Source organism: Bufo bufo, chromosome 1, assembly GCF_905171765.1.
Source record: "Bufo bufo chromosome 1, aBufBuf1.1, whole genome shotgun sequence".
Lineage (NCBI taxonomy): Eukaryota > Metazoa > Chordata > Amphibia > Anura > Bufonidae > Bufo > Bufo bufo.
The window spans coordinates 711,143,686-711,156,978 of NC_053389.1; the positions used below are offsets into that span (position 1 = coordinate 711,143,686).

At 41.8% G+C, this 13,293-nt stretch overlaps 1 protein-coding gene across 2 annotated transcripts in view; it reads right to left on the reverse strand.

Annotated features, from left to right (window-relative positions):
• The window catches only part of ADAMTS17 (ADAM metallopeptidase with thrombospondin type 1 motif 17), a 259,822-nt gene that overhangs the window by 195,946 nt on the left and 50,583 nt on the right, over positions 1–13,293 (reverse strand). For both annotated transcript variants that reach the window (XM_040414242.1, XM_040414241.1), the window contains exons 5-7: positions 5,969–6,052; positions 5,713–5,867; positions 5,509–5,552 (exon numbers count right to left, since the gene is read on the reverse strand). In XM_040414242.1, coding sequence (XP_040270176.1) covers positions 5,509–5,552; positions 5,713–5,867; positions 5,969–6,052 — 283 coding nt within the window. The remainder of the gene's footprint in view (positions 1–5,508; positions 5,553–5,712; positions 5,868–5,968; positions 6,053–13,293) is intronic.

Consider the following 13,293-nt stretch of genomic DNA (forward strand, 5'->3'; position numbering starts at 1 on the left):
CAAGTGAATGGGAGCGCACCATGCACGCACGGCCCCTGCTCCTATTCATTTCTATGGGGCTCGGCTATTTTCGGCGGCCCCATTGACATGATTGAAGGGCGGCTGTGCATTGTATGTGATGGTAAAACCCCTTTAATGTTGTGAAAGGACCTGAAGCGAGTAGTTCATTGGGGAAGACCCACCAACATAACAGAGTTGAAACTCTTTTGTATGGAGGAATGGGCTAAAATTCCTCCAACCTGCTGTGCAGGAATCAACAATTACAGGAAATATTTGGTTGCAGTTACTGGGGCACAAGGAGGTCACACCAGATACTGAAAACTAAGGTTCATATGCTTTTGCCACTCTGAGACATGTGATAATAGATCATTAGAATCTGTTGGTTGACACAACCACTGTGTAACAGCTTGGGTTTCTGTAAAATCCTATTATGTAAAATCTGACTACTGTAAAAAGAGGCATGGTTGTCTTTTTTTGTGACTGTTGCAGGGGGCCACAAATCCTCAGCTAGTCAGAGCTTAAAGGTGTTGCCCATCTTTGAAACAAGGTTTGATCCTTGTATCAAATCCTTGTGACTTTGGACAAGTCATTATATCTGTGAGCTTTAGGCAATGAAAATTACATCATAAGATGCATGAAAGAGAAGTGCAGAGGACATGAAAAAAATATTTACTTGGTGTCAAGAACAGTCTTTGAAATATTAAAAAGATGTCACACTGGTAAACGGTGAATCTGGCCAAAAAGAACCTGATCAGACTTGTTTGCAGACCTCTACATTAGAATAACCAGGTTTTAAGCATATTTCATGGTGGTTGTTCAAACATGTACCCCCCACCACCACCCTCTCAGCCAGACCTGTGGAGGGACGCATGCTTAGGCTACTTTCACACTAGCGTTCGGAGCGGATCCGTCTGATGTTTCATCAGACGGATCCGCTCCGATAATGCAGACGTTCGCATCCGTTCAGAACGGATCCGTCTGCATTAAAACTTAGAAAATTTTCTAAGTGTGAAAGTTGTCTGAGCGGATCCGTTCAGACTTTACATTGAAAGTCAATGGGGAACGGATCCGCTTGAAGATTGAGCCATATTGTGTCATCTTCAAGCGGATCCGTCCCCATTGACTTACATTGTAAGTCTGGACGGATCCGCTCGCCTCCGCACGGCCAGGCGGACACCCGAACGCTGCAAGCAGCGTTCAGGTGTCCGCTCACTGAGCGGAGCGGAGGCTGAACGCTGGCAGGCGGATGCATTCTCAGTGGATCCGTCTCCACTGAGAATGCATTGGGGCCAGACGGATGCGTTCGGGGCCGCTCGTGAGCCCCTTCAAACGGTGCGCACGAGCGGACACCCGAACGCTAGTGTGAAAGTAGCCTTACTTGCTCCCCGCCGCTCCCAGCTACTTTGGTTGCTGCGCTTCGGTTCCCTGCTTGTAAACTTCCAATGACTGGTTGCAGTGATAACGTGCTCCTCTAGCGGCAGGTGTCTCAGTTACCTTCCTCTTGAGGGCACTTCTCTGCTGCAGCAGCATATGTGACCTCCCTTTACATTGGAAGGTGACAAGCAGGGAACTGGGTGTGGAAATGAAAAAAGCCGAAACCTAGCAGCGGGGAGCAGGAAAGTATGCTTCCCTCCACAGGTCCGAAGGGGACGAGGGCTGCCAAAAATTGTTTCAAAGCTGGAGATCCACAAAATGGATGCAGTTCACATTTGCTACATAATGGATACTGCCTGCTTAGCTAAAAAAGAAGTATGTAACCATGGTTTTAGAAAAAGAATTTTGTATGATATCTTCACACCAAACAAGTTCTCAGAAAACATTGCCGCTAATAAGGCTGAGTTTACATTTGGGTCGGAAGTACCATTTGGGATCCCCATCACACATTCTGTCAAAAATATTGGACAAAAAAGTCCCGGAAGTGGAACTATTTCCTCTAGTAAAATGATGAACTCCCTAAAATAAACACAGTGGAACTAATCAAAGTCAATAGGATCCATCTGCTGCCATTAGTTTCAGTTATGTGCCGGACTCCGCACTTGCATTATTTTGTTGTTATGCTCCTATAATGGAGAAATCTTTACCGGTACTGAAAGTAGCTTAATGTGTGAGTGCGTACATCATTGTGTCAGGGCACAGCCATGTGTGGTGGGTCCACTCAGTGGAAAATCCTCAGTGAATGTGCAACCAAATGATGCGGATGTTATAGTGAAAATCGGTGAAAGCCACGACAGTTTTCTGCGACACAAAATCCTCACTGTATGCCAAGGTTTGTGTGGAATTTGTTGCAAAGACAATCCATTGCATTCACACCACATGCAGTCATATCAATTGCCTATTGGGGTATAGATTTATTATAACTTAACTAAAAATGTTCCATATCATAATTATCCCAAACCATAATACAAACCATAATATACACAAATGTCAGAAAATTTGCTGGCCAAAAACGTTCAGTCTGTTGAGACTTCTGACTTTTCTCTATCTTGCCAACCTTCCAAGTAATAGAGACCCAATACAGAAGATGCAGTGGGACCATTTATGGCTTGCAGTTGGTGGGGAAGGATTTAGACCAGCAATGGCAAAGGGGGCTATGATATGTATATTTTTGGATACACTAACATGCAGACCAAGGTCATTGCTGTAGAAACTACTAAACGGTATGTATTGAGATTGGGCCCAAAAGACCTCCAAGTATGTGGAGAACATGCATACTCTACCTATGTGCAGAACTGAATCCATGGTCAAAGTACTATTATTGTACGGCCACACGTCCGTTTTGGAAGCCAGAATCATGAGTGGATCATAAAAGGAGAGAAACTATACAGGACAGATACTTGCCCTCTTTTTTATGAATTCACTCCTAGTTTTAGCTTCCAAAACTGCATTAGGAAACCTGAACGTGTGGCCGTACCCTTAGGGTATATACACAAGTAGCAGATTTGTGTGGATTTCGACATTTAGATGTATGGAACGGCGTAAGGAATTTCTGCAACAAATCTGCCACGTGTGTACGTACTTTAAGGCAGAACCACTAACCATTTCCCCACAATTAGGCTTGCTTATTGAATTTACCAACAATTTGGCAACTAGGTTGCTTGTTATTTGACAACGTCACTGTATTACTGCAATGTTATTCTAAAAAGGAACAAAAAGGATAATAAAAAGGAACATGGTGCTGAGTTATACTGTTAATTGAATGCAATAAATTTCAGTATTTATTACTCACAGACTTATAATCAGCATAGAACAAGATGTCCTGTGACAATGTGCAAATAAAATACTCAGCATTATTACATCATTTCTCACCAGAAAAGAGAGGCTTCGGAAAGACTCTAACTCTTACATTACATTAGGTCGCCTATTCATTTGAAATCAGTGACTACCATATGAGCTCATTGGTGACGGTTAGAAAAGCAGCCTGGCTCACTTCAGTTAATTATGGGACATTTAATTCTAAAATGGGGTTTATTTTATGAGACAAGTATTTTAACATAGAGATGTTAGTAACAGGGACAGGAAAGTGACAAATTGAAATTCATAAAAGAGAATGAACTATGGCAGATTCCCAAGTCCAATAAATATGTTCAACATCAATGTCATTATATATGCACAGAGATTAAAAGGGTTTTGTGCTTATGGCACATCATTTTGATAAACCATAAATATCCAATGTGTGGAGTTCTAACCACTGAGATCGCACTTATCTGGAGTACAGGAGTGTTTAGTCCTTCATTCTTGGAGAAGTCTTGGCTAGATGTATGTTTCAGTTCTCCCTAAATTTCTAACTGAGATATTGGGACAGCCAAGTCAACCCATAGACGCAGTGTCAAACTGATATGCCATAAAATGTAAATGTGAGAAAAACATTTGGAAACAAACATAAGATGTAAACTTACTGTAAAAAATCAGTGTGGATTTTGCCACAATTCCATGAAAAAATTTGAGATGAATACACAGCAAAATCCACGAGTTATTGTACATGTGGATTTGTCACTGATTTTTCACTCCAGTTTTTTTTTTAAATGGGTAGGAAAGTGATCATGGTTAGCCTGTCAAGCTGATGTAAGCCACATTTATCAACTGAAAAAAAAAAAATAAGAAAGTGGAGTATCAATAGTAATAAGTAAGAGCAACTGGACTTGTATTTATTCTTGAAGACGCTTCACTAGTCACCAGTCTGGCTTTCTCAATTAGAAACATGGATTCACCAGTTTCCCCATTGTAGCTAACCTGTACATGGAGGAGGTCAAACGTTAAGCCCTAAACACCTTTTTGGGAATTGCAGAGGAGGACTGGTTCAAAAGAACCAGGAAAGATTAAAGGACCTTAACATGTATAGCTTGGAAGAAAGACGAGACAGAGGGGATATGATAGAAACTTTTAAATACATAAAGGGAATCAACAAGGTAAAAGAGGAGAGAATATTTAAAAGAAGAAAAACTGCTACAAGAGGACATAGGTTTAAATTAGAGGGGCAAAGGTTTAAAAGTAATATCAGGAAGTATTACTTTACTGAGAGAGTAGTGGATGCATGGAATAGCCTTCCTGCAGAAGTGGTAGCTGCAAATACAGTGAAGGAGTTTAAGCATGCATGGGATAGGCATAAGGCCATCCTTCAAATAAGATAGGGCCAGGGGCTATTAATAGGATTCAGATATATTGGGCAGACTAGATGGGCCAAATGGTTCTTATCTGCCGACACATTCTATGTTTCTAAGTATCAACAAAGTTATTTTTGTTAAGTTGGAGAAGCCAAGCTTGAAAAGAGGTAGAGGGGTGCAACATCTATTGTCTGCCACTTACAATGTTGTTTTAACACCTCTCCCGAGACAGTTTACCTACACCTAATATTTTCAGTCATTCAAATGCAATCAAAACCTTACCTCCATGACTAAAGCACAAATTACCAGTGTGTAATGTGGGAGAATTCTCATACAAGTTATTCTAATTGAGAAGTTGGATCACTTGTAAAACGTTTTTCAAGAGAAATTACAACAAGTCCAATTGCTCTGACTTATTACTATCTTGATATATAATGATCTGGATGAATGAGAACCTTCACAGATGTAGAAAATGGAGTAATATCCTAAGACAGAATTATTAGACTAAAAGATGTACCACATTTTTCAAACAAATTTTACAAACACTGTGCAGCATTTGATAAATTTGGCAAATTAGGGAAATGCATAGACCTGCAAAAGTGACAAAAAAAATTACCCTCGTGATGAAACTCCCCAAGTATGAGTACCTGCTGTCCTATGCAAAGCTAGTGTAGACATAACCGTACATATTTAGCACTGTGCAATACATAATTCATAAAAGGCAAGATACAAGGCTCAACAAAAGCTTTTTCCATGCTATGTAAAACACCTCCACTACATACATGTAGCACATTTTATCATCTCAAGTTGTATCAAGAAGTCTCAAGACTCAAGAGCCATCCACGAGTGAACAATCATAGCCAAAACGATGATACCAAATGTAAAGGAGGTTTAATCTTGTACTTACCTACAGTATCACAGGGTTCATCCTTATGGACACAAAAATCAGTTCTAAAAAAAGAATACATATTCCATCAATAACACTGGATGGAAGGATTATTTCCAACACACCTCATTACATTTTCTGCATCAATTTTGTATTGAACTTCAAAAGAAAGATCAAAACTCATCAAAGAGCAGAACACAAGTGAATCAGGGATTTTCTCCATACCTGGTCACAAACACAGCTACATCAACAGGCACATCATCTTTGGCTCCTGGCACATAATTGTTTCCCAAGTACTTAGGTCCTCCGTACTCTTCATTTTGCCAGTGGCAAAAACTCTCCAAAGACCTTTCTCCATGATGCCCTATAGAAAGCTTGGTCTACAACATGGAAAGATATAGTCACAGTTGTCCCCCCCTAGCTCCATGACATGCTTTTGTACCAAAAACATTTTAGAAAGTTATTGGCTTTCAAAGCTTACCGGTCGGCTGTGAAGTAAAACCAGCTTGGTGACACGGATGACAACTTTAATTCCAAGGCTCTGGTGTTGGAACATATTGTAGACCTGGACAATCAAAATAAACCAAAGTTTCATCATAAAAGGTAAAGAAAAATTGTGTAAAAATGCTCATCATTTGTCTTAGCAATGATACAACATTCCACTGTATGTTGTAGAAATGTTAAAGCAATCATCCCACAGATGTTCAATTTATTAAAATATAGCTGCAAAGAAAAGCTAAAAACAAAACTAACTGGACTTTTTTTCCCTTTTACATCTCCTATGGGGATGTCTGTAAACACAAGTCATGGGCAAAACATCAAATGAATAGGATGTAGAAGTCAAGAACTTCCTTTATTTCGTTGATGACTTCTCAATGGATCGCCTAGTCGATTTTTCTCATATTTACAGAATTTTTGTTCAGTGTAACAAATAAAACAATCAAATAAGGGGTACAGTGTTCACACAGCTGACAACAAATATGACTACTGTTATGCCTCACACAATATGCTCCTGGAGTTAAAGAGGTTTTCCGATATATTTTTAATGATGACCCATCCTCTGTATAGGTCATCGATGTCTGATCGCTGGGAGTCCGACATCCGGGACCCCCACAGATCAGCTATTTGAAAAGGCACCGGTGCTCGCAGTAGTGCAGCGGCCTTTTTGCAGCTCTCCCTAGGTCATGTAATGTCATCTTCATTGGTCACATGGCCCAGGCCAGTGGTGGCGAACGTATAGCACGGGTGGACACCCGCACCCTGGAAAAAGTCAATGGCATACCAATAAGCCTTAGACTTTTCCTGCCATTCATCAGCGCAGGGCGAGCTATGAAGGGCACAGGCAGCGCATTGAATATAGGCAGGCATTTATAGCTAAATGATAAAATACATGGTAGATATACTATATTGGACTGTAGTATTCAGGTTAAATTGCCGTGTTGGCACTTTACGATAAATAAGTGGGTCTCTAAAAGGTTCGCCATCCCTGGCCTAGGCGCAGCTTTGCCCTATTGAAGTGAATGGGCTGAGCTGCGATACCAAGCATAGCCGCTATACAATGTGTGGTGCTGTGATTGGTGATCACGGAGAAGGCTGAGCTACTGAAAGCGCCAGTGCTCACACCGATCAGATACTGTTTACCCGGGAAAACCCTTTTAAGTCACGAAGGTTCATCATTCCGGGTGAGAGGTTGTAATGTCACTTCAGTTGGTTGGGGGTAACATTAGGTAGGTACAGACAAGAAGAAAGAGAAAGGATATATACATAGAGAGTGGGTGTGGAAGCTGAATAGTAGGGAGATTGTAATTACTATTATTACTACCATTGGATTAGAGGGAGATTGTAACAATCTTACTAAGCCCATGATTTTAGAAGCTTAGAAGTAATTTTACGGGGTGGGGGGGCGTGGCCTGGCATGGCATGTAAGAGGACGCTGATACTCGCGCTCCCGGACGAGAATCCTGCAAATCCTCCTGCATCCACACAACATCGTACAGAACAAGTCCTCTGAACGACGATATTGAGTATGGGAGACCGGAGTAGCCAGTAACGAGCAGTATGACGTGCCAGAGTAAGAAGGATTGGAGGGAGAGAGTACCTGCGGGTGAGGCAAGATGGCGCTGGAGCGGGGATAAGGGCAGCGGAGGTGGCAGCGCGACTGGAGCAGTTTGCTAGATTGGCTCCTGCAGATGCCCCAAGTGTCCCTGATAAATCACAGAGGGGAGACACTGGACTTTTGGTGCTTCCCCTCTTACCAACTGCAATAACAGTCCAGAAAGTACAGGGGGCCAGGTGGCAGATGAAGAGGCCACAATAAATATGGGGAGCCAATAGTGCAGTACCAGCACAAGAAATAACTCAACCCACAATTGCAGATGTCTTCAAAGCTGTCAGCAACGCGGTGCTGCGCTTGTTTCCCTCAATACTCAATTGGGGAACTTACAAGAGAATATGTCTTTCATTAGACACGACTTAAGGGAGGTCTCTGAGAGAATTAAAGAAGTAGAAGAACAGGTCAGCTGCTTGGAAGATGCAGTACCTCCTCTAAGAAAAGACCTAGGAAAAGTCGCCCATGATGTCTCATATCTGCTAAGCAAAGCTGATGATCTAGAAAACAGACTCTGCAGGAATAATCTGCGCCTTGTGGGTATACCAGAAAAAGTGGAGGGAACAAACGCTGTAGTCTTTTGTGAGCAGTGGCTGACAGTGAAGTTTGGAAAAGACTCTCTGTGAGCTCTTTCAATAGCAAACATATTAGACAGAGTGCCCTTCCGGTCACCACCACCAGGGGCTCCTCCAAGACCGATCCTGATCAAGCTGCTGCATTTCAAAGACAGAGACACCATTCTGCGTAAAGCAAGGGATCACACGGATTTATTAATAGATGGCAGAAAAGTATTCATCTTCCCAGATTTCTCAGCAGAGGTGCAAAGGAAAAAGCAAAATATGTAGAAGTGAAACGTCGTCTGAAGGAACGCCAGCTACCATACTCGATGCAGTACCCATTTAAGCTGAGGGTCGTGGTAGAGTCAACAATCTCGCTGCCGGATTCTGCGCCATCTTCTGGATGATCTCCTGATACCTGGAGAATGAGCGGGACTGAATCTGCTGTTGGGGATACCGCTACATCAGATGCTAAGTAACTCAGGGAGAATGTGTCTTTAATATAGAGAGTGGTTAGGAGGTCTGGGACTTTGATTCTGCAGTGCCAGTACTAGGAGTCCACATAGTGAAGGGGGGGGGAGAAAATACAGTAAAAAAGCGTTATGTTATATGATATTGCACTATTTTATATAGAATAGGATGCATATATGCTACCTAATAAAAGAAATCCGGGAGAAGAGTGAAATGGAAGAGGAATAGCGTGAGATTGTTTTTTCCCCTTTTATTTCTCCATTATAGGTCTTATATAAGCTCAAGTTGCCCACGGTTGTTGGGCATACTCTAGTTTGTTAGCCCTAATCTCCACGTTGAAAGGGAAATGTGCTTCTTTGATTATATTCTGTTTGTATGTTATGGGGAACCACATCATGACCACACCAGTATCTATTCTTGTGCTACGGGAATGTTCTATAGTTATGTGCCAAAACAGAAGGATATGGGAGATAGGGGGAGCGTTAAGGAAAATGTATTTCTAGGTTTTGATAATGGCGGTTAATGTGTTAGCCTGGAATGTGAGGGGTCCCGGGGACGCATCCAAGAGTTATGCTGTACTTAATTTGATGCGGCAATTCCAACCTGCCATTGTATGCTTATCAGAAACACATATGACAAAGGAATCCATGGGCACTGTAAACCGTTCATGGATAGGACATTCTACCCATGCCAGGGGGGTCACTGTGCTTATACAGAAACAGCTTCCATTTCAGTGTTCTAAGACAAGTATAGACCCTTATGGTAGGTACGTATGCCTGTAATGTACGATATTTCAGACAAAACTTTTAATTGTGGCGATATACATCCCTCCCCCATACACAGGAGTGGTGTTAAAACAAGTGATAGCATTTATGGCTGCGTCTCCGGGTGCCCCTACACTTATTGTTGGAGATTTTAACATGGTGTTTGATTGCAACTTGGATAGAAACCGGGAGGTTACAAACACGGAAGAGGTGCTGTTATCAAGCATGGCAAAAATACTCATGGAAGCAGAGCTCAGTGACATATGGAGGATGCGTAATCCTAAAGTCAGACAATTCTCGTGCTATTCTAGTTCCCATAACACACTGTCCTGAATTGACCTAGCAGTAGGCAACCAGCAGGTATTGAGACTGGTGCAAACAATTGAGTATTTACCAAGAAGTATCTCTGACCACTCTCCTATTAGGGCTCATTCAGACGGCCGTATGCTGTCCGCAAAAATGCGGAACCGTTTTTTTGCGGACGGTTCCGCATGTCCGCAAATTGAATTCCGTTTTTTTGCTGACCCATAGACTTCAATGGGGCCATGTCCTGATTGTTGCTATTCTTAGGTAATGTAAAACAATCACTGCCACATGTAATGAAACAAATTAAGGTTTATAATACTTATTCTGGCTTAAACATAAATTGGGACAAATCAGTGATGCTACCTTTAGACCCTGTAACTGAATCCTTTAAAGAGGAGATAGCCCCCTTACAAATAGATACAACCTTTAAATATTTAGGGGTGCAGGTATTGTCTAGACCGCAAGATTATATTAATATGAACTAGCTTCCATTACTTGACAGAAGCACTAAGAAAGTAGCCAGTTGGTGTAAACTGCCGCTCTCAGTCATAGGACGAGCAAACTTAGTTAAGCTGGTGCTGATTCCACAGTTCCTCTACATACTGCATAATAGTCCAGTGTGGAGACCTATGCGCCATTTTAATAAAATTTAGCGTCTGTTTAGATCCCTGATATGGAACAAAAAATCTCAGAGAATCCGTTTAGAAACTCTACAAAGAGATAAAGAACAATGGGGGGTTAGCGATTCCTAACTCATGGTTGTACTTTCTAGCGGTACAAGCCCAACAGTGTAAAACTAGGGGTCAACTGGACAGTGTCTTATTTTATGGGAGGGAGGCCACCTGGATATATACTAGAAATTGGCTCGGTAATACGTCCTCCAGACAATATCCCAAGTATACATCTCATCTGCAAAGTTTGGCAGAAATTGAAAAAATCACGAAACTTTAGGGATATCATGCCCTTACTCCACTCTGGAATATTCAAAACTTATTAGAATTAAAGGGATTAACTGGTTTTGGTACTTGGGAGAAAAAAGGAATATATTGGATGTCACAGTTGTACATTAATGGGGCAATTACAAGTTTTGAGCAAATAAAAGCTAAGTTTGATCTCCCAAACTCAGTTTTCTACCAATACCTACAACTTCGACATGCCTTAACAACACAGAGTAAGGTAATTGACCTTACCATACATACTTCTATGTTGGCAGAACAAATTAGAAGAGGGGGAGAAACTAAAGGGATGATCTCAGTTTTTTTATAAATTACTGCTGTCATTTCACCAGGAACGTTTCCCATTATCAGTACGGGAGAAGTGGTCTCGAGATCTGCGTCTCTTAACTGATTCACAGTGGTCGGAGGTGCTATTTATGAGCCCCTCGTTATCATTGTGTGAGACGCACAGACTATCATAACTATTATTGATACATAGAGTCTATAAGATGCCCATGTTCCTTCATAGGTTGGGTATATGTGACACATCTAACTGCCCTAAATGTGGTATTTCTGAGGCGCATATAATGCATATGTTTTGGGAATGTACTGCCCTGGGCATTTTCTGGAGTGCAGTACTGGATGTTATTTTTGAGGTATATAAAATAAGACTCTCGGCTGAACCGTTAATATGTATACTGGGCGCCTACTACAATATGATTCCTCAGAGGGACCTAGCATTGGCATAGGTAGACTACTATATCAGGTTAGGAAATTAATAGGCAAATATTGGATTAGTAACACCGTACCAACCAAAGAGGAGTTCATAGCACGTATGAATGTGATAATAGGGATAGAGAGAGGAGTATACTGTTAAAAAGTTTGACTCCAAATGGGGACCGTGGTTGCTGGTACCTGGACTGCCATCCAGACGCCTTCTTTCCTATCGAATAGGAAGGGGGGGGGGGTTTACTAGTAGGTAAAGATAAGATGGTGATATTCTAGCTTGGTTGGAATGTGGGACTTAACTGTGGCAGGCTGTATGTTATTGCAGGTCGGAAAAGTAGGGGAGATGGTATGGGTGTGGTATGGTGCGGTTCAGGGGAGGGAGGGGGGGTTTGGGTTAGCTTATTGAATAAGTTCTGTCTTTGACAATTGCTGTACCCAACTGGGTATATATTTATCTTTACAAATGACAATGTGCTACTGTCTTTATTTATTTCTTGTTTATGTATAAAACCAAGAAAATCATTAAAAATGATTTGAAAAAAAATAAAAAATCATTTTACTAAAGTAACATTTCAAAACTTTTGAAATCACTAGAAAACAACCAAAACCAACTAAAAATTTTAGACACATTGGTTACCTAGCTTTTGGAACCCATCTTGTGCAGTTTCCTGCAATATGAAATAGAGCATCCCCAAGACCCACCTGCCAAACTATTCTCAAAGATTATGGGGCCATCTGGTATACGAAACCGTGAGGTGAGATCAGTCCGTTGCTCAACACAAGAAATATGACACTACTCGTCATATTAAAAATGGAAAGTGAAATCTATTTCTTCTACTTGACCCTCGTTATCTAAATCAGAAATGTTTCCACACACGGAGAATAAAACTGCAGATTCTAAATATGTGGCATGCTCCAGGATGAAGGAAATCGTACACCATGAAAGAGAAGACCCCATGAATCAAATGACACTTACGAATCCTTAGGAAGGTCCGAAATACCCAAGGCCTTTTCATTTATGGTCATGCAAAACTGTCCTAAGTGTTTATAGGCTAGATGTTATTTACGTGGCCTAGATTACATCATGCCGGCCCATGAAAAAGCCACCAACTTCACAGACATTCCAGCCGGAGACTGTATTCTGCGGACATATCTATACAGCTGCTATGGAGTTTAAATAGAACAGTCATCTTATGTTATGGATATGTGCAAGTGTAAATGAATATTACACAACCATGAATGACAAAGCAGCCCTGCAATCTGCATATATGTATTCTTAGATCTGGTGGCATGGGGGAGAAGGAACCAATACAGAATATCATGCATCCAGCAATATTTCAGATAATTTTGAACATGATAAATGCATGGAAAAGACTGTGCAACTGCCATTCTCGCCGTGCACTTCTACACTACTACAGTTGCTGCGCTGTCATTGCTCGCTATGGGCAACAAAGACAGTTTTTCCTTTTAGACAATCAACTGCTTTGGCCTATAAGTGATGTATATGGTAGTATGTTAAATGGGTTGTCTCACCACAGACAATGGGGGCATATCGCTAGGATATGCCCCCTTTGTCTTATAGGTGCGGGTCCCCCTGCTGGGACCCGCACCTATACCGAGAACGGAGCCCAGAAAGTGTTGGAGGGCGCAGCCACCCTCCATTCATTTTCTATGGGGCCGCCGAAAATAGGCGAGCGTTGATTCGGCTATTTCCGTCGGGCTCATAGAAGTGAATGGAAGCTGTGGCTGGTCATGCGCAGTGCGCTCCCATTCACTTCTATGGGGAGCGCGCTTGGTGGTGGCCCGACCGGAGTTCTCCAGCGATCATCTTGTGGGGCTCCATTCCCGATATAGGTGCAGGTCCAAGCGGTGGAACCCGCACCTATAAGACAATGGGGGCATATCCTAGCAATATGCCCCCATTGTCCGTGAAATAA